This window comes from Bolinopsis microptera, chromosome 10 (assembly GCF_026151205.1).
Source record: "Bolinopsis microptera isolate Bmic1 chromosome 10, MBARI_Bmic_1.0, whole genome shotgun sequence".
Lineage (NCBI taxonomy): Eukaryota > Metazoa > Ctenophora > Tentaculata > Lobata > Bolinopsidae > Bolinopsis > Bolinopsis microptera.
Window position 1 is genome coordinate 9,027,341 of NC_087081.1, and position 22,292 is coordinate 9,049,632.

The 22,292-nt window shown below is 39.4% G+C and overlaps 2 protein-coding genes across 5 annotated transcripts in view; one reads left to right on the forward strand and one right to left on the reverse strand.

Moving 5' to 3' along the window:
* LOC134821801 (ral GTPase-activating protein subunit beta-like) overlaps nt 1–12,793 on the reverse strand; it is a 35,109-nt gene extending 22,316 nt beyond the window's left edge. For 2 of the 4 annotated variants that reach the window (XM_063832581.1, XM_063832580.1), the window contains exons 1-12: nt 12,655–12,781; nt 12,322–12,497; nt 11,991–12,206; nt 11,662–11,805; nt 11,316–11,399; nt 11,041–11,159; nt 10,810–10,897; nt 10,256–10,369; nt 9,891–10,084; nt 9,203–9,658; nt 7,758–7,928; nt 7,379–7,515 (exon numbers count right to left, since the gene is read on the reverse strand). In XM_063832581.1, the coding sequence (XP_063688651.1) occupies nt 7,379–7,515; nt 7,758–7,928; nt 9,203–9,658; nt 9,891–10,084; nt 10,256–10,369; nt 10,810–10,897; nt 11,041–11,159; nt 11,316–11,399; nt 11,662–11,805; nt 11,991–12,206; nt 12,322–12,497; nt 12,655–12,730 (1,975 nt within the window). In that variant the 5' untranslated portion in view covers nt 12,731–12,781. Of the gene's footprint in view, nt 1–7,378; nt 7,516–7,757; nt 7,929–9,202; nt 9,659–9,890; nt 10,085–10,255; nt 10,370–10,809; nt 10,898–11,040; nt 11,160–11,315; nt 11,400–11,661; nt 11,806–11,990; nt 12,207–12,321; nt 12,498–12,654 lie in introns of all 4 variants that reach the window. The other 2 variants (XM_063832582.1, XM_063832583.1) reach the window with 2 other exon arrangements.
* Nucleotides 12,794–15,450: 2,657 nt separating this feature from the next.
* LOC134821593 (uncharacterized) lies at nt 15,451–18,789 on the forward strand. Its single transcript, XM_063832294.1, has 3 exons — nt 15,451–15,464; nt 15,652–16,785; nt 16,953–18,789. The coding sequence occupies exons 1-3, from the start codon at nt 15,451–15,453 to the stop codon at nt 18,787–18,789; spliced, it is 2,985 nt and encodes a 994-aa protein (XP_063688364.1).
* Nucleotides 18,790–22,292: the final 3,503 nt, after the last annotated feature.

Consider the following 22,292-nt stretch of genomic DNA (forward strand, 5'->3'; position numbering starts at 1 on the left):
ACTTAGGAGTAGGAGGAGAAGAAGGAGAAGGAGGACTGGCGAGGAGGAGGACTGACGAGGAGGAGAAGGACTGCGGAGGAGGAAGAGGACTGAGGAGAAGGAGGAGGAGGAGGACTGACGAGTAGGAGGAAGAGGAGGACTGAGGAGGAACAAGATGAGGACTGAAGAGGATGAGGAGGATGAGAAGGAGGACTGGGGGAGGACTGAGGAAGAGGAGGACTTGGGGAGGAGGATGAGGACGATGAGACTGATGAGGACGAGGAGGACTGAGGAGGAAGACTGAGGAGGATGAGGACGAGGACTAAGGACGAGGACTAGGAGGATGAGGACAAGGGCTAATGAAGAGGAGGAGGACGACTGAGGAGGAGGACTGATTAGGAGGAGAAGGAAGAGGAGAAGGAGGAGGAGGATGAGGAGGATGACTGAGGAGGAGGAGGAGGATGAGGAGGATGAGGACTGAGGAGGACTGAGGAGGAATACTGAAGAGGACGAGGACTAAGGACGAGGAGGAGGCGGAGGACGACTGAGGAGGAGGAATGATTAGGAGAAGAAAGAGGAGAAGGAGGAGGAGGAGTAGGAGGAGGAGGAGAAGAAGGAGGATTAGGACTGGGGGAGGACTGAGGAGGAGGATAAGGAGGAGGAGGACTAAGGACGAGGATGAGGACGAGGACGATTATGAGGAGGACAGAGGATGAGGACTGATGAGGAGGAGAAGGAGGAGGAGGATGAGGAGGAGAAGGAGGAGGAGGACTGGGGGAGGATTCAGGAGGAAGAGGATGATGACTGAGGAGGAGGATGAGGACTGAGGAGGAGGACTCAGGAGGTGGACTCAGGAGGTGGAGGAGGATGAGAAGGACTCAGGAGGAGGAGGACGACTATGAGGAGGAATGTCTATTGGAATGTCCAATTAGTTCGTTTTCTCATAACAATATAGCATATGTAGGGGTTTTTTATCACTTCCTCACTTCTGAGAGGTTTTAGAGATCGATTCTCTAAAATTTCTCAATTTTCCGATTTTTCCGATTTTTCCGATTCCGATTTTGGCCTCATCAACCCTCATATCGGACATCGGGTTGGACCCCCCCCCCCCCCCCCCCCCCCCCCCAGAATGGTACTCCTTACTTAGCTTCCCTTAGTACACTTACGAAGTTCATTTCGTTTCTTGGCGGATTCATAACTGCTTTCTATTTTAACAATAGCATGGACTGCTGAATGATATTTTGCAAATTATAAAATAACCAATACAATACGTATCATAATATGACCAATATCTGATATTTTCGCTGCACAGAAATTTTTACTACGGGTATATGGCCCCCAGAATATAGGTGGCCCCCAAAATATAGGTCATGTTAGTGGATACAGTTCTAACCAAGATAAGCGATACTAATGGGATCTGTTACTGCTAGGTTGGAGTAAAATATGTAACTTATGTTTCTGGATAAAAATTTTGGACCTACATGAGGTATTTTGGTATATTTGGTCATGACAGCGAAAGATTTAAACGATGTTGTCATTTTCTAGAGGGGTAAATATGGCGAAAAATTGTCATGACAAAAATCTGTCCAACACATGCCATTAAGACTACTGGTATGAGTATAAGTATTATTTTAAGCTATCTTTTCATCGAGACATCTGCAAACTGACAATTTGGAAAAAAGTTATGGCCACCACAATTTTACGGGCCCCCAGAATATAGGTCTATACGACCCCCAGAATATAGGTTGGTCAAAAACCCTGAACATGCCCAAAACCATGCTTTGGGATGCTCTACTTGTAGCTACTAGTCTCCTGAACCCACATATCAAGTTTTATTAAAATTGGATAAAAATTGGCCGAGTTATGGGATAAAAACAAAAACCATATGCCCATATTTGGGCATACGCACCAAATTTGATCGATTTTGGTCCATAAATTGGTCAAATATCAATATTTTTGAATGAAACCAACTTTATATGGAAGGTAAGCATATATTACACATTCTCTATGATTATCAGCTCAATATATACCTAACTGTGGATTCTGTGTTCAAATAATCGCAAAAAATGAACAAAATCGCCCATATCTCAAACTGACTTCGCTCAAAACAATAGAACTCAATAGGGTTTCAATATTTTCACATGAAATTTTCAGAATCAACGTAGAATTGTCTCATGACCTTAAGTTTTGGGACAGAATTTTGAGTTAGGCCTTTAAAAAAATTTGGCGGCCAAAAATGTCTGATTTACAGTCATTGAGGTGCACATTGTATTGATACAGATAAAAACAGCCCCCCTCAATCATATCTAGGGGCACTCCTTCAATCTTATTTAAGTATTTAGTTAAGATCCCTACTAAATGAGTTCATGAAAGCTTTTTAACAAGTAAAATTAAAGATTTTACTCATTACGGGTATATGGCCCCCAGAATATAGGTTTTAAAAAAAAAATAGCGACCAAGATTCTGCATTTTCTCTGTCACCCTGAGCATTAAGGAATGTGGGGTAGTGATGAGAAACAGTTAAAGAACATATGCTGAAGAGATGGCATCATCAAAATGTATGAAGGTGGAGTATTTGAGGACGATTTTTGCATACCTATATTCTGGGGGCCGTAGTTTTTGATTTTTTGCTATTAAGTATACTCTAAACCATTTCAATTTAGTATCTGGAGCCATTGGCATCATCAATACAGTCTCAGCAACATATTCTGACTGCATATAACTGTCTGTGACAATTTTAGAACAACTTAGGAACAGATGTTTGGACCTATATTCTGGGGGCCCTGTTAAAAAATGGTATTTTTACAGGTGAAAAAAAAGTACACTTAAAAACCTAATAATTATTTTCAACTACCCAAGAAACATTTAAAGGGTTATTATGTACATATTTACAGCCCTAAACATGCTTAGAAGTAGTTTTAACACCTGTTTCTAAGTGCTCAAAAAACGACCTATATTCTGGGGGCCATATACCCGTAAGAAAAACCTTTCTAATTTTTTTGTTAAGTAGATCCACCTTGTGATAATTATTCAAATTTCACAATTCTCAGTCCTGAGAATGATCCCCTGATCCCAGCTGGCAACTATTTGATTGGCTGTTAGCTAGTGTGAGTCACGTGACTGTTTGGTGAGTCACGTGACTATTTGGTGTGAGTCACGTGACTGTTTGGTGAGTCACGTGACTGTTTGGTGTGAGTCACGTGACTATTTGGTGTGAGTCACGTGACTGTTTGGTGAGTCACGTGACTGTTTGGTGTGAGCCACGTGACTATTTGGTGTGAGTCACGTGACTATTTGGTGTGAGTTACGTGACTGTTTGGTGAGTCACGTGACTGTTTGGTGTGAGTCACGTGACTGTTTGGTGTGAGTCACGTGACTGTTTGGTGTGAGTCACGTGACTGAAAAAAGGATATAAAATAACAGTCTTTACAAAACTTGACCATATTTGATATTTTACACAATGATTACATTAGGAAGTGCACTAGATAATCCGCCTCATTATTTATTGGTGAATTATTGCCGGGACCGGGATTCCAAATAAAGGCTGATTTTGACCGGGACAGCATTAAGCCTGGATTCCGGTCGAGCCTTGGGCACCATTGCACCATCTTCATGCAATGGCACTCTGCGCAATGAAATTATTGCTCACTACGCTTAAAGCAGGATATTTCACTGAACGCTTTTTGATTTAATACAATTATAGTTGATGAGCAACAATAATTGTCTCCTTAATTACGAAACAGTTTACCCAGGACAGTGTTAGCAGCTAATAATAATTGTTACAGTTTGTTGATTATCTTGTTGATACGGCGCAAATCATACATAAGGCATTCCATTAATAGCTAGACGATCAAAAGGCCGATTTAAATAAAAGCGAAGAAGGAGCTGAGTTTGTTACGTAGTGACGTAATTTCATTTTACCATTAAGTTACAGTAAAATGAATAATTGATTAATGAATAATTTGTAATAATGCACAATATGACTTGAAAGGTGATAATTGGTGAATGCTGTCACTGGTTAGATATTAACTTTGGTATTCTGTGCTTAAATGATAAATTGGGTGCAGCTAATTTCTCAGCTGAGTTTTCATTTCTGGCGATTAGGAGCTCAACTAAACACCTTATACCCTTGAAAGCGTCTGGGTTCTGACAACATAACGGTATTTAAAACTGTGGTTTTTGCATAATAATGTTAGCCCTTGACATCCACCTGCACCTGGCCCGGGGGGGGGGGGGGGGGGGTCAGTTAATCCGTGCGTTACCAGACCTCAAGGTGACTTAATTGTTCGTTTTTAGCGGCTCTTCAGCCTTAATATAAACAGTTTATGGCACCATTTGTTTAAATTTTACTTATCGTATTCTGAGATATCAGTTTCATTTACAATCTCACGTTAAAAGCTGTCTGTTTATTCTCTTACGTGAGCTTTAAAGGTGCATTCGTAGTTTGTTGTGTTCCTCTGAACAATGCCTACTGTTTAACTTTAAACTGTTCAAAGTACTTTTTAAATTCATTGATTCATTCTGTAGTATTTTTCAACTAACACTTTGCAAGTTTATCATGAACAAAGAATAAATCATGGGGTACCTCATTGAGAACCACACATGTGTAACTCAAAGTCAACCTGTTTGTCTCTTCAGACTTGTTAATGTAAGTATTATTTAGGCCACTTTTTTAGTTTTAAAGAATTTCTATGGCATGTACGTTTCTTGTGCATTTGACTGTAATCAACGCGGAAGTTATATTTATTAATATTATGATAAACTGATTCCAGGCAGAGGAACCTAATTCCTCACATTATAATATTCACTACGCATTTACCTATTCCCTATTCTCAGGGCTCGATACTAGCAGTTATAGGACTCCTCGGCATCATCTTCAGCAGCTCCGTCATCTACTTCCTCCACCCCCGGAGAATCCGCCTGTGCCAGAACCTCTTCATCATAAACGTAGCAGTCAGTGACGTCATGTTGTCTATCGTAGGACTTTTCAGAGGTCTTGGTATTATAAACAGCAAGTTTGTGGGGTCACCTGATCACAGCACCACTCCCTACTGCGCGGCGTACACTATCTTCCTCAACTCGTTTGCAAGTTCTGGTATGCCAGCGCTGCTTCCCCTCACTGTGGACAGAGTTATAGCTATAACACTGCCACTCCGACATAATTCACTTGTGACCAAGAGGACCAGTGCGGTCATGTTTGTGGTAAATTGGTCACCTATTTTTGCTCTACTATTTTACGACACAGTGGCTTATACCACTGGTTCCATAACAATAGAGTACTACGACAAATACCACAGATGTGTGATATCAGGACGAAATAACTACATCGAGCAAGTCTGTCTCATCTTCGTTCCCTTCCTCCTGATCCTCCTCATGTATGGCATCATGCTCTTCATCATCGCCCGGAAGAGAAGACGGTGTGGATGGTTCCTGATGACTTCTACTGGTATCATAGCAACCAGCTTGCTGGCCTACTCCCCTTCAGTGATTGCTAACACGTGGGATGTCCCTCTGAGTTACGAAGTGTCACAAATACTGACTGTTACTGTTTATTATATTAATGGTATCGTTAATCCTATAATATACGTCTTGACTCATCCTGTGACACGGAAATATGTTACGAATGCGAATATTTGGGGATTTGGTGTTAGAAAACGTAATAGTAATTTTGTTACGTCAAACTGCTTGGTAGTTAATACGGTGTGCTTGCCTAATACTACCACTCAAGTTTGATATTAACGACTTAAAAACTTACAATTACCTGATGCATTGAAATGATTGTTATCTAGTACAATGTCACTTATTTTTTAAATGGTGTTTGTAAAAGTTCAACTTAGGAATGCCGGTGTTTTGCTTTGGAGGGCCTGTTATTGAATTTCACGTAAAGGAAGGGCCAGGGTGAATATTACGGTGCAGTGGTTTCCACGAGTTACTGTGTTATTTAGTGAAAAGTCCACATTTAATTTTTTGTTAATTAATCAATGCATGTAACTGTATTTTAACTACCCTAACTGTAATCTATTAACTATTAACTATTAATCTAAAATAAATGATCTTTACTTTTGTTGACCCTAAATCAAAACATCAAAAATCGCATAAAATCAATAAGTAGCGGAAACACAAGACTTCGTTATCTGTTCTGTGTATTTTGATGCCTCTGATCCGGATCAACTCCGTTTAAATAAGACATTGGTTTCAAAGTTAACCTAGTTGCTCATCTCTTGAAGAAGAATTGCAGTTTATATTACCCAACCTAACCACTGTTATTGAAATCCTCCTCCACTCCTTCCTCAAGTAGTCCATCCTCCTCCACTCGTCCCTCAAGTAGTCCATCCTCCTCCACTCGTCCCTCAAGTAGTCCATCCTCCTCCACTCGTCCCTCAAGTAGTCCATCCTCCTCCACTCGTCCCTCAAGTAGTCCATCCTCCTCCACTCGTCCCTCAAGTAGTCCATCCTCCTCCACTCGTCCCTCAAGTAGTCCATCCGCCTCCACTCGTCCCTCAAGTAGTACATCCTCCTCCACTCGTCCCTCAAGTAGTCCATCCTCCTCCACTGGTCCCTCAAGTAGTCCATCCTCCTCCACTCGTCCCTCAAGTAGTCCATCCTCCTCCACTCGTCCCTCAAGTAGTCCATCCTCCTCCACTCGTCCCTCAAGTAGTCCATCCTCCTCCACTCGTCCCTCAAGTAGTACATCCTCCTCCACTCGTCCCTCAAGTAGTCCATCCTCCTCCACTGGTCCCTCAAGTAGTCCATCCTCCTCCACTCGTCCCTCAAGTAGTCCATCCTCCTCCACTCGTCCCTCAAGTAGTCCATCCTCCTCCACTCGTCCCTCAAGTAGTACATCCTCCTCCACTCGTCCCTCAAGTAGTCCATCCTCCTCCACTCGTCCCTCAAGTAGTCCATCCTCCTCCACTCGTCCCTCAAGTAGTCCATCCTCCTCCACTCGTCCCTCAAGTAGTCCATCCTCCTCCACTCGTCCCTCAAGTAGTCCATCCGGAGGAAACTTTGATGCAATGAATATTTTGAATATGTCCTACCGGTAGGATATATTCGAATTTCAGCTTTCCACTAGACCCAAATTTCACTGTTTCGACTCAATTTTTCTTGAATGATCATCTTACAAGGTCACTGAGGATGACAGAAGACACGATCGAGGTACTGAAAATTCTATTCCCAAAGAAAGCTTTGATAAACGGAAAATCATCAGAATATAAAAAGAGATTTTTTTGAAGAGGAGCGTTTCTGCCGTTTCCTCGACCGAAATTTCGCAGTTATGCTTGAATTTTTAACCAGTGATCAATAAAAATCTTTAAAGTGAATTTTTCCACAGTTTGAATACAATATCGTTCCTGTATTTTTACAATAAATATGTAGTTATCTTAGATAGAATAAACAGTACCTTCTAGGTCCTCTAGTGTGATAGTTGGATAACGTAAAGGTAAACAGATTATAGACAGTAAGATCTCTATAGCATCCCTTCTTAGCTCCTTAGCTGAGAAATCGTTCACGTGGTTACCCAGCACTAGTTCTATCATACTGGAGTAATAGATATGTGGTTAGTTTAGAAAGTAGGTTATTAATGAATAATTATTAAAGTTTTTAGTTGCCAGCGGTTAAATATCGACAGCTTATATTATTATTACTGAGAATTTTGATTTCGATTACGCTTTAACATATTGTATACGTAATTTTTAACTTATAAATTATAATCACAGACTATATTATTATAATATATTAATTACTATTATAGTATTATATATTATAATATATTAATTTACCTGATGTAACTGGACACGAGAGCGTTGATTCCAGGGAGATCCACTTTAAAAAGTGACCCAGACTGCTGTAGTATCTTAACAAGAATATCATTAGTTTTATCTTTAACGTGTTTATCTCTCTCGAGCTGCCTCTTCCCGCACTTCAGTCCCTGCATCAGTCTGATAACGAACCTGAGGATTATCAGTTACACTGTCAGCTATATTATCAGTTACACTATCAGCTATATTGTCAGCTACATTGTCAGCTACATTATCAGCTACATTGTCAGCTATATTGTCAGCTATATTGTCAGCTATATTGTCAGCTATATTGTCAGCTATATTATCAGTTACATTGTCAGCTACATTGTCAGCTATATTATATATTGTCAGCTATATTATCAGTTACATTGTCAGCTACATTGTCAGCTATATTATCAGCTTATTGTCAGCTATATTATCAGTTACATTGTCAGCTACATTGTCAGCTATATTATCAGCTATATTGTCAGCTACATTATCAGCTACATTGTCAGCTACATTGTCAGCTACATTATCAGCTACATTATCAGTTACATTGTCAGCTATATTATCAGCTACATTATCAGCTATATTATCAGCTATATTATCAGCTACATTATCAGCTATATTATCAGCTACATTATCAGCTACATCATCAGCTACATTATCAGCTACATTGTCAGCTACATTATCAGCTACATTATTAGCTACATTATCAGCTACATTGTCAGCTACATTATCAGCTACATTATCAGCTACATTATCAGCTACATTATCAGCTATATTATCAGCTACATTATCAGCTACATTGTCAGCTATATTGTCAGCTACATTGTCAGCTATATTTTCAGCTACATTATCAGCTATATTATCAGCTACATTATCAGCTACATTATCAGCTACATTATCAGCTACATTATCAGCTACATTATCAGCTACATTATCAGCTACATTATCAGCTACATTATCAGCTACATTATCAGCTACATTATCAGCTACATTGTCAGCTACATTATCAGCTACATTATTAGCTACATTATCAGCTACATTGTCAGCTACATTATCAGCTACATTATCAGCTACATTATCAGCTACATTATCAGCTACATTATCAGCTACATCATCAGCTACATTATCAGCTACATTATCAGCTATATTGTCAGCTACATTGTCAGCTATATTGTCAGCTACATTATCAGCTACATTATCAGCTATATTATCAGCTACATTATCAGCTACATTATCAGCTATATTGTCAGCTATATTATCAGCTATATTTTCAGCTACATAAATGTCAGGAAATGTCTCACAACTACTACAAAACGAATGAAACTATCTTCATTAGTCCATTCTACCAATTCATTCGTTATGAATGTTACTGGGGTAATCAGTTACAATACTCTTACAGTTGGCGTACTAAGAAGTATAATAATAAAATAACGAACCTTATCATGTACGTCTCTTCAAAGGGATCATTATTCCGATTATGAGAGAAGATGTAGCACAGTGTACCCAACGCCTCAGCGCTAGCTCCATAGAACTGGTGATTGTGATCAATAGTCCCAATAATAGCGGTACAGTCAAACAGCCACTCTCCAAACAGACGCAGCACACTATTACCAGTGGGTATGAGTTTACTGTCCAGGGGAACGTCCCGGTGTTGTCTGGTGTTTAGTTTAGAAGGTGCGCTGTGCGCGGGGGAGGCGTATTGCTCGTATATAGGCCTTTTGTTGAACATGAGAGCTTGTGATGCGGCAAGTTTGTCCGGACTTTCTGGTCTGTCTCCGTCGTATTCAGTGTTGTGGGGGAGTCCTACTTTGAGCATGGTGTTTACCATGCAGCTTATTCCTTGTATCATCTTCAGACAGACTGCTGGGTAGGCAGGCCGGGCTTGCTCAACCCTGGGGTAGAAGTACGTTGTTAATAGGGGCGAGGTAGATAATACGTTAAAAGTTGAGGATAAAGTTGATCTAGCAATACATCGTCAGATATATCTTATCATCGTAACAAATTTCAGGTAAAATCATGTTTGAAATTATTGAAAGCGATTTATTTAAGAATAGAAGTAGTTATATAAGTTTATAAACTACTTATAAATAAGTTAACAGGCCGATAAAGAACAGACCGACTCACAAGAATTCTCTCTTTTCAATAACGTTTTTATTCTTGTATTTACCAGCGCTATTACAGCTGCTCTCAACTCGGTACCACCTTACTGGAGAGTTGGTGTTCATCAACTCTGCTGGGTTACCTAACAGCACGATAAATCGTGCCCAACATTGCAGGAGATTCTCATATTCCATCATGGAGATTATCTGAACAAATATCTGTGAGGGGTTAGAGACGGTTGCAATGGAATGTCATAACGATATTTACCATGGCAACTACAAATAGCAATCTACAAGAATCTGCAACAAACAAGGCACTGATAAAACTGAGTTATTATTGAGTGAATATATTTCCATTTCCCGGTCTCTAAAAGTCTATTTCATACTAACAGAAGGCAACTTCATGTGCTCGTGCATCATGTAAGTGTTCCTGGCTTCTGAACCACAATGTTGGCTGCCGTACATTCTCTTTAGGTGGTGGACTGTCAGGGTCTCACATATTGCCTGTGTAGTTGCAATCAGTTTACACTCTGGCTGAGATTAGCATATAGAAAGAAACCACTACATTAGCCTTATATAACAGTTAGTCTAGATTAATAGTCTAGATTAATAGTCTAGATTAATAGTCTAGATTAATAGTCTAGATAATACAGGGTGGGCCAAAAGTCAGTACCCATACGTTGGGTCTTATACCACCGCCGTGTTTTATATTTGAGAGTTGTTGCTTTGCAGATGGTATACTGTACCTACTTGTTCGAGGATTCCATCACCAAAATTCTAAAATTCGATTTTTGGGGGCCACACCTAATCAACATTGAATTGCTTATACTGGTGTTTGTGAACATGTTCTTTAGAGACGGAATCTCTAAAGAGACTCCGTTGTAACATATTACAATATTATGTCATTTAATTCGGAATATAATCTGAAAAGATGTATTATGTACTTTCCACTCGCGGCAGACCGTCTCGATGTGAATGATTCCTTTGCAAAGCAGCTCAAACTCCTGCCACAACTCAACCTCTGGAAAACTCCTAAACAGTAAAAACTTTTTACATCAGATTTTAAACCTTGTACAAAATTAAATTTGTTATTTTGAAGGAAGCTAATTGAGTAACCACAAAGGACATAATCTTTATTTTAATGTTAAAAGTTCTTCTTTATTTCTCTTACTTACTCGTGGGATGCAACAATGAAAGCGTTGATTAGCAGCTTAATTGCTTGTTCAGCAACTTTGGGAACACTGTTTGGATGTACGTCTGTGTAAAACCATCGGTCCACTATGTACAACAGCATCTACGAAATGTTCATTTGTTGAGTAAAAATAGAAATATCATTCAATTAGTTGAGCAATTGACAAGATTTAAAATATCTACGAGCAAAAATGTAGATTCCGATGAATGATCTAGAAATTTTGTTAAATTTTACATATTGTATCTTTGTATGACATACCTTCAGAATATTACTCCATAGCCAAGGGAAACTTTTCCTGCACAAGTTGCTATTGATATCATCTCCAATAGATTCACCACTTTTCTGTAAACGTTAAAATTGTTCATTAATTCAACATTTCATTTTATCTAGCATGTTTCGTTTTATAAATTTTAAAGTTTATTACATTCAAGCGAAACTTAGCATGAAAATATTATATTTCGATCAAAATTTAGTTTAATTTGTCCACATAACAGTTCGATGTTGTTCAATGACAATCATTGAAAATACGAAAAAAAGTTAGCATAAGAATTTTGGATTGTAAGGAAAGTTTTGAGGCAAAATATATAATTAAAATGATATTTACTAATGCGTCTCCAGCATCTTTGGGGATGTCTCCAACTAAAGCGATTGTGTCAAATATGCTCTTGAAAAGTATGATGATTCTGTCTCCATGCCTAGTTTCTGCATGGGCAGTATGAGGGTAGATGTTGAACAACAACCCCAAATCCTGCAGAAAGAATAGGTTCAATAGTAGGACATTAAACTTCACGCACTGATTGAAAAGCCTTACGATGTGTGTTTCCCTTCGTGTCCAAAACATTATATATGATTGAAAAGTCAGTATTTTGTAACACAATTTTAAAACCAAAATTGTCTCTAAATTGTGTCAGACACTTAACCATGAAAACTCACCCCTAGCATAGCTTTAAATATAGATTCAGTGTGTTCAAAGAACCACTCTGGTAAGCCATGATAAGACGTTGATAGAGAGGCCTTGTCGTTGTATCTAAAGTTAGATGCTTTCAACTTGGTCAACCAGTGTGTGTAAATGGAAACACATCTCTCGAGGGTGTCAATGCAGTCATCTAACATGAGACCATCATGAATGTAATTCATAGCAATTTCCAGCTGAAAAAGAATTTTTTTTAAAAGAATTTTATCATCATAAATCAACTTAGTTTATGCTCAAATTTGTATTTAAGAATTTTTAAAGAATTTTATCAATAATTTATTCCATGATTACCTCTTGTACGCTTCGAACTTTAGAATGCCAAAAAGAATTATTGCAAGTGAGAAGGGCCTTGACAGTTTCATCTGGCTTATCAATGTGTGTCTTTTCAGAATGGGGTGGATAGGGCCAATAATTCTCAAGCGTCTTTATCTTTACTTCTTTGCTGACACCGCGAATCTTTTCTGCCCCTGTAGAATAATGATTGTGATTTAAAACGCATAAATAAATAAACTGACTTACAAATAACATGTTGAATTCCATTTTAAGGGATAGATGTTTTCCAATCGGATATTTAAGTTAATCCTTGGCCTAATCAAAAAGTTCTCAATTAATCGATTTACTTACTAGAAACCAGGCGATCATAGGTTCGCTGCTTCTCATGCTTGTCAAAACAGCTTTCAAGAATAATTGGCTTTGTCATTGTTCACAAACGTATTGAGTTTGAACAGATACATTAAGACATGAACCCTGCATTAATATAATAACATCAGAATACCACAAATCTATTAAGGGGGGGGGGGGGGGGGGGGGGGGCCGGGGTTCACCCTGATTTTTTTGTGAAACTTGGTTTCGAGATAGCAGTTGACCAACAAACTAGAACCGGTGACCGAACTTTTGAGGGGGTCCCCGACCCCAACCACCAAACGGTGCCCGCGGGGCAGCCACGCCCATATTTGGTTCAAATTAGGCCCAATTTAGCCAAATACCCTGAACATGCCCAAAACCCAGATTTAATGTGCTCTACTTGTAGCTAGTGGTCCCCTGAATAAGTATATGAATTTTCATCAAGATTGGGCAAAAAATGACTGAGTTATGAGCCAAAAACCATATGACCATATTTGGGCATACGCACCAAATTTGATCGATTTTGGTCCATAAATTGGTCAAATATCAATATTTTTGAATGAAACCAACTTTATATGAAAGGTAAGTTTATACTACACATTCTCTATGATTATCAGCTCAGTATCTACCTAACTGTGGATTCTGTGTTCAAATAATCACAAAGAAAGAACAAAATCGTCCATATCTCAGTTCGCAATATTTGCAAAACTGATTTTGCTCAAAACAATAGAACTCAATAGGGTTTCAATATTTTTACATGAAATTTTCAGAATCAACGTAGAATCGCATTTCGACCTTATCTTTAAAAAAATTTGGCGGCCAAATTCCAAAATTTGCCAGGCATTTTTCAGAATTTGGCCGCCAAATTGTTTTAAAGGCCTAACTCAAAATTTCAATACAAGAGATAAGGTCGAAATGCGATTCTACGTTGATTCTGAAAATTTCATGTAAAAATATTGAAACCCTATTGAGTTCTATTGTTTTGAGCGAAATCAGTTTTGCAAATATCGCATACTGAGATAATATGGACGATTTTGTTCATTTTTTGTGATTATTTGAACACAGAATCCACAGTTAGGTAGATACTGAGCTGATAATCACAGAGAATGTGTAGTATAAGCTCACCTTTCATATAAAGTTGGTTTCATTCAAAAATATTGATATTTGACCAATTTATGGGCCAAAATCGATCAAATTTGGTGCATATGCCCAAATATGGTCATATGGTTTTTGGCTCATAACTCAGTCATTTTTTGCCCAATCTTGATGAAAATGCATATACTTGTGAAGGCCAAGGGGACCACTAGCTACAAGTAGAGCACATTAAGTCTGGGTTTTGGGCATGTTCAGGGTATTTGGCTAAATTGGGCCTAATTTGAACCAAATATGGGCGTGGCTGCCCCGCGGGCACCGTTTGGCGGTTGGAATCGGGGACCCCCTCAAAAGTTCGGTCACTGGTTCTAGTTTGTTGGTCAACTACTATCTTGAAACCAAGTTTCACAAAAAAATCAGGGTGAACCCCCCCTTAAGTGTAGGTTTTTCAAACAATAAATATTTGTAGTATCGGTGTCACTTGTGGTTGTAGCTGGGTAATTGAATAATTTGAACTGTTCTATTCATTATGCTATTCATGGTACCCAATCCATGTATTGGTTTTGTATATTAGAGCTTTAGCCCCAGGTAGGTTGGTCTGCACGGAGCCCCACAGTTTCAATTTATTGTTTAACTAGCCGTACAGCAAGGATATCCACTGTGTTCACCAATCACCAGGTTAGGCACATAACCAACACTACCTTGCCAAAGTCAGCTATATACTATGGTTTTTCCAAAGTATTTCCTTGTATTTGACTTTCGTCAAGAAAGTACTGTTACTTTCGGCTCGATGTTATATAAGCTAGCCTTTATGTGGTCCGCAGGGCGGATGAACCGCCAGCTATGTATACAATGTATAATAATAATAATAATAAGGCCCCCGCTCAGAACACCAGAGCTAGTGAGTAGTGGGTCCGAGGCTGATACTCGTGGTCAGCACCCCCGGGGTCGGTAACGGCAGCAGTCCATTGGATGGCTGCCGGCTAGAGCTACTCACTCCCTGGCATTGCCAGATGTCTTCTTCCTGAGGTTCAGTTATAGCACAAAGTTTAAACTATTAACACTGTTAGTTCCCCCGTTACTAGTCCAAGTAACGGGCTAGAACTTGACCAAACAGCTGGTGAAACACCTGTAGACCACCAGAACCTCAGGCTCTTATGTCCCTTCTCAACATCACTTAATGCTATCATGAGATTTTGTACTTGCTAAATATTCATGTTTAGGAGGGAAAAAGAAAAGAAAATTACAAAAAAAAGTTAAAAAGAAAAAAAGAAAAAAAAAGCACAAAATGGAAAAACCAAGAAAAATATCTGTAACTGAGACAGCAGTATTTTAGGATTTTAAGATAATATATCTCCTGATTTTTATTCGATATCATAGCAGCACAGACTGCTGGTACTGAAAGAATATCATTCCTTTGGAAATACTACTTTCTATAATGTTACCATACCCAGCACACTCGAATAATTATAACATTGTAATCATATTATTATATTTCATTGTATATTATATTTCATTGTTTTGTTTTTACTTGTCCCCCGGTTAATTCCCTTTCTTGCCTCTCGTTGGTGAAAATCTTTTATCCTTCTGCTCTAGCTCTTGGTTTCTTGACTAGGTGCAATTGACACCTAGTGGTTTTCTTTCCGGGCATGGACTGACCCGCAGATGTCCCCCAATCTTAAGTTGTGGACTCGTGACAAAAGGATGTGTGGCCATGGGTTAAATGGTTACTAACGGGTCTACTACCCAGGAGGTAGCTACCTGGGGAGCTGGGCGACGCGGGGCAACGCTCAGTGCTCTGTTTTCCCTGCCAACTCTCTAGGGGGTATTTCAAGTCCCCCAGTTATGATATGAATTCTCTCTCAAATTTTTCAAACTCTCCTACTCTCCCTACTAATGGGTCAGATCAGAGCAGGATCAACAACCTAACATCGCCCCTCCAGCTCGCCGTGAGAGGAAGGCTCGCACTGAGACTTCCACTCGTCACACGTGGAGCAAGGAGGACAACATACAGCTCATGACGCTGTATTACCAGAGCCAACCATCCCGCTCTGGTTACAGAAGGAGACTCCGGTCACTGTGGGATGATGCCGGACTCTTCACTTGTACAGAACAAAGATTGGCAGACCAAGCAAGGTCAATCAGAAATAATAATCTCCTCTCAGACATAGAACTACTGGAGATTCGAGGTACTCTTCCACCTAGCGTAGTGGAAGAGGCTCCAACAACGACAACTCAAGCTTTACCCACAGTCTCCCAAGCAATCAGGACGTTGAGGGATGAAACTATCCCAACTGTTGCCGCCGAAGAACTCACCCCCACCGCAACGGTACCTGATTTTGACAAGGAGGCAATCATTGAGCGGCTAAAAACCCTCTTAGAAGACCCTTCAGTGATAGAAACCAAGCCCCTGAGACATGTGAACAGAAAGAAGCTTATGGAGGAAACATCTCTCATCAACTCATGTATAGCAGAGATTCCTACTTCTTCAATCACTGAAACCAACACTTTATTGCTTGCAGGAGCACATTTAGTCAGCGAAAGACTTCATGAAAAACCTGCAAATAAGAATGCAGAGAAGCGGAAAACTCCGCTATGGATAAGAAGAATCGAAGATAAGATTACCCAGGTGAGGAAAGACATCTCTTATCTTGAGGAGAAGAAGAAAGGTATTACCCTTAAACAAAAAATACTAGAAGGGCTCAACAGACGTCACCCCCTGTTGAAGAAAAAGGGTATATCATGCATCATTGAGGAGCTCAAGCAACGTCTTCGTGCAAAAGCAGCTAAGATAAAGAGATTTAATAAAAGATGCGAACGATACCACCAGAACAAGTTGTTTGGAAACAACCAGAGGCAGTTCTACAGAAACCTTCAAACAAACCCTGAAGAACAGGATATCTCCCACCCTGAGGCTGACAAGGATTCTTGTTTGAAGTTCTGGAAGAACATATGGGAGCAGCCGGTTGAACATAACAGTGATGCTGAATGGTTACCGGATGTCAGAACAGCACTAGCCTCAGCAGATGAACAGCGACAGTTCGTTATAACTAACACCCTGGTTGCAGATAGAGTGAAGAAAATGACCAATTGGTCCTCTCCTGGTACAGACGGACTGCATGCTTATTGGATAAAGCACTTTAAAGAACTCCACAATAGGATTGCAGATCAACTTATGAATTGCTTAACCAACGCTGATATCCCAGACTGGATGACATTGGGACGCACGTACCTGCTCATAAAGGACCACTCCAAAGGACCCATCCCATGCAATTTCAGACCTATTACACATGCTTATCAGCTATGTGGAAACTGTTCACTGGTCTAATCTCAGATTCCATATACAACCATTTAGACCAGCAAAAACTCCTCCCCACTGAGCAGAAAGGGTGCAAGAAGAAGAGCAGAGGATGTAAAGAACAGTTAATGATAGACAAACTCATTCTGAAGAACTGTAAACGAAGGAAGCGGAACCTGAAGATGACGTTTATAGACTACAAGAAGGCGTATGATAGCGTCCCACACTCCTGGATTCTGTCTTGTTTGACCATGTGTGGTATCTCTTCATCCATCATAGACCTGTTTGAAGCCTCCTTCAAACAATCGTATGTTAACCTGATGCTTGGTAAAGTTTCCCTTGGGAGAATTAAAATTAATAGAGGTCTATTCCAAGGAGACTCAGTATCACCTATTCACTTTATCATTAGTCTTATACCCCTGTCCATTCTTTTGAATAAGCATGATATAGGATATTCTCTGGACAGAAAAGATGGACCAAAAGTGTCGCATAGGCTATACATGGACGACCTCAAGTTGTATGCCGAGAGTGAAGACGAAATGCAAACACTGGTTAATACCACAGCAGAGTTCAGCAGTGACATAAAAATGGAATTTGGGCTAGAGAAATGTGCCGTGGTGAAGGTGAAGAAGGGAGCAAGAGCCGTTTTCGAAGGCATCTCCCTACCCACAGGTGAACAGATCCATGAGTTGGAGGACGAGGGCTATAAGTATCTGGGAATACTAGAAGCCAATGATATACTACACAAAGAGATGAAAGCACTGGTTACAAAAGAGTATATCAGAAGAGTTAAAAAGGTTTTAAAATCCCAGCTTCATGGCAGGAATAGTATACAAGCAATTAACACCTGGGCTGTACCTGTGATAAGATATGGAGCTGGAATTCTCTCATGGAATGCTGGAGAGACCAAAGCCTTAGATGTCAAGACCAGGAAACTGATGAGGATAAATGGAGCTCACCACCCCCAAGGAGATGTTGATCGGTTATACGTAAGCCGTCAACTGGGTGGCCGTGGGCTACATAGTATAGAGGAAGTCGTAAAGAGAGAGGAGAATGCACTCACCACTTATGTGGTGAGAAGTAGAGACCCAGAACTTATTGCTCTGAAGGACTACTTTGTCAAAGACAAGATACTCTTGGGTGAAGAGATAGAGAAAGATATCGACCGAACACAACGCGAGGAAATCCGCAAGGAGAAGTGGACTGCTAAAGTGATGCACGGACAGTTCCCAAGGCAGATGATGGGTATAGCGGACCCGTTAACCTCTTGGAACTGGCTCACTCAACAAGACTTGAAGAAGGAGACAGAAGGATTGTTGATAGCAGCCCAAGACCAAGCACTCAGGACTAATTATGTGAAGCACAGGATTGACAAAACACCTGGCTCTTCTCCCCTCTGCAGACTCTGCAGAAATCATTACGAGACAATAGACCACATACTGAATGGGTGCCCAAAACTTTCACATACAGAATATAAGTGTCGGCATGACAAAGTAGCTGCCGCATTGCACTGGAGTCTGTGCAAGGAATACGGCTTCCCACGCAGTAAAAGGTGGTACGAACACCGGGCAGAGAAGGTGCTGGAGAACGAAAAAGTCAAGATATTGTGGGACTTCCATGTCCAGTCGGACCACGTTATCGAACACTGCAGACCGGATCTCCTCCTGGTAGACAAGGTAACCAACGCAGCAACCATCATTGACGTTGCAGTCCCAGGAGATACCCGGATCCTGGATAGAGAATAAGAAAAGATACTGAAATATCAAGACCTAAAAAGAGAAATTAAGAAGAACTGGAATTTACGAAAGGTCACAATCGTCCCTGTGGTGATAGGCGCATTAGGAACTATCACCATTAACTTTCGTAAACACCTCAACGCAGTCCACTGCAATCTGAGCATCTCTAATCTCCAGAAGACAGCTTTGCTTGGATCAGCCAGAATTCTCAGGATGGTCTTAGACATATATGATATTATTGAGAGTATATTACACTGTAGATACTCTATATTTAGTTTATTTTTCACTGGATACTGTAATAAACACTTTTTACCTGGTCCTCTTATATCTCTTCCCTTGCTATGCAAGCCCTGTCTCTTGTTTATACAATTTTTAACTCGTATATTGGGTAGACTGTGTATTTGTTAAATGTATTTTATATTATACAGTTTTGAGTACAAGTAATTATTGTTATTTACTGGACTAAGGGGTATACATGTGTTGGAGTTTTTCTCTTATTTTTCTTCTCTTGCTCTGCATGCCCTGATTCTTGTATAAACACGATGTTTGCTATATTGTATATTCTTGTATTGATTGTGGTATTTTGTGGGTCAGATTCAGCAATACCCAATGGGTACTTGCTGAATCACTGTTTTATACACTCTGTAACCAGTTCCTGTGTTCCGTCCCTTGCCCTGCAAGCCCTGTTTCTTGATTATACAGCATTTATTTATTTTTTTTTTTTTTTATTTGAAAATTCAATTAATCATTATATATATAAATCAAGCGTTACATTTCAGCCATGCAAAATTACAATGACATATTTTGATATACTAAATGATAAATGGTACTGCAATATAAGTTGCTTAATGTTTGGCCGGATGACAACTAACGAGAAAAATAAACTTGATTATATAATAATTAATTCGGCTGAACCAACACATAGCAAGAGCCACATTAACGTTGGGGCCGTCTACCAAATTTGAATGACAAACATTAACAAGAAATCAAACATATCATAAATAATTATAAGGATTTTGTTCATTACAATTCCGTCACAACTGATAAAGAAAAAAAGAAAAGGACAAGCAGATAGGAAATTGGACGGACAGAATTGTAACCAACAAAAACAAATTTCTGAGACTCATAAGACTGATGAGCTAATCTGGCCAGACTGTATCGGCAGCCCAGAGGTACTTGATCAGTTTGGCCTTAAAAGTAGAAATCCGCTCTGACTGCCGGATACATACTGGTAGACTATTCCATTTCAGCATAGATCTATGAAAAAAGCTATTTCGGAAGGCATCCGAGCAGGGCACAGTGGTACTCATGTAAGTTGAGGTATCCGACATATCAATTATTTGAGCATTGTGCCTAGTGTATCGGGTGCCCTCTGGACGGCATAGGACTATATATGTAGGGAGCGAAACTGGAATTATGCTATTCACTATTTTATAGAAGGTCATAAGATCGTTATAAATAAACTTCTGTTTAACAGGGAGAATATTTAGTTTCTTTTGCTCTGTAGCAAGTTTATCGTCATTATAACTGGAGTAAGGTTCACCATTGATCCATTTAATAGCCCTCTTTTGGATAGCAACAAACTGTTGAAGATGAGTTGCAGATTGAGGGGACCATATGACAGAACAATGTTCAAATATAGACCTAATTAACGCTAAATAGAACGATCTTTTCTGCCTTTTATCAGTAGTGAAATGACATGTTCTCTTAAGTAGTCCAAGTCTAGAGGTAGCTTTGGAAACAAGCGCTTTACATTGTGCACCCCAATTAAACCTGGAGTTTATTGCGACTCCTAAATCTGACTGAGAGGGCACAAAGTCAATATCACTTCCAGAAAGTTTATAAAAGAAGGTATTGAATGGCAAGTTATCCAGCACGTTTCTTTGCAGGGACACAGAGAGGGCTTTGCACTTTTGTGGGTGGAACTTCATTCGATTTCTCACTGACCAATCATATAATCTGTTGATGTCATTTTGGATTATGTGATGGTCAGGGTAACCAAGGATCTCCCTCCAAATTTTAGTGTCATCTGCATAAAGGGCGATATTGGTGCCTTCAGAGACACAGGAGAACATGTCATTTATAAATATTACAAACAATAAAGGGCCAAGTATAGAACCTTGAGGGACACCAGACCGAACTGGTAGAGAAGAAGACGTTTGGCCTCCTATCACTACTTGTTGTTGTCGCCCCTCAAGGTAGGACTTAATAAATTTAAGCATTAGTCCATCGACATTAAAAATATTCTTTAATTTACTTAAAATGAGGTCATGCGAAACGCTATCAAAGGCTTTCGCAAAATCAAAATATATTATATCAGTCCTGGACCTGTTATTCAATGCAAGTGCAAGATTGTCCGTGAAAGGTATCATATTGGTAATATCGTGTATTACACTGTAGTATGTAATAAACATTTGTAGTAGTGTAGGATTGTTTGAATTTCTTTTTGCTAGGTTTTATAATATTTATTTGTATATTTTGTGATTGTTTCTCCCGGTTTTCTTCCCTTGCGTAGCAAGCCCTGTCTCTTGTAAAAACAACCTCGAAAGATTTGTAGATACACATAGGGGGGGAGCCAAGTGGATATTTGTAGATATTTGTAGATTAATGTAGAATGGATAATCCACGAAAAAAGTGGATGACATTCTACAAATTTATACATTTATCTCCAAAAATTCAGTAGAATTCCTGGGCACATATTTGAGATTACATTTTTTGTAGATAAATGTAGATATTTGTAGATTATTGTCAATGGATAATTCACGAAAATTCTACAAATTCTACAAATTTATACATTTATCTCCAAAAATTCAGTAGAATTTCTGGGCACATATTTGAGATATACATTTTTTGTAGATAAATGTAGATATTTGTAGATTATTGTAATGGATAATTCGGGGGGGGGGGGCAATGGCATAAAATGGCATAGAATGGCATAAAATGGCATAAAATGGCATAAAATGGAGACTTTTTCTATGGAGAAAATGGAAAAACCCATGAGTAATTCTCCATTTTCTCCATTTTATGCCATGAATTTTGTCTTCGAAATTTCATCTTTAACACCATTTAACACCTAAATTGGACATCCTAACATGTTTATTTACGCTTACTAGGGCGTAACAAGCTTATGAAAGCTCATAGTAGGCTACTAGATGCTTATACTAGGTTAGTAGAGGCACACTTCAGGCAAACTCATAATTACTCAAGCCTAGTGTAAAGTTATTTCTACAGGCTACAGCAGGAGTGAGTAATAGGGGAGAGTAATAGGCACTGAGAAGTGAGACCTACATCCTCGACAGTCGAAACAAGCTCGCACTGCAAAGGGGAGGCCTGCCTTCCGAGATCGCATTACCAGGGGAAAGCCTCGAGTCCAAATTTGTGTATCGAGGGGTAGGTGCAGACTTCGATAAACCGAAAAACCAAAAAAATATTTTCGGCTTATAATGAAGAGGGTAGCATGAAACGTGGAGAAAAGTGTTTTTTAGAAAAACTTTGAAAAATTTTGACTTAGA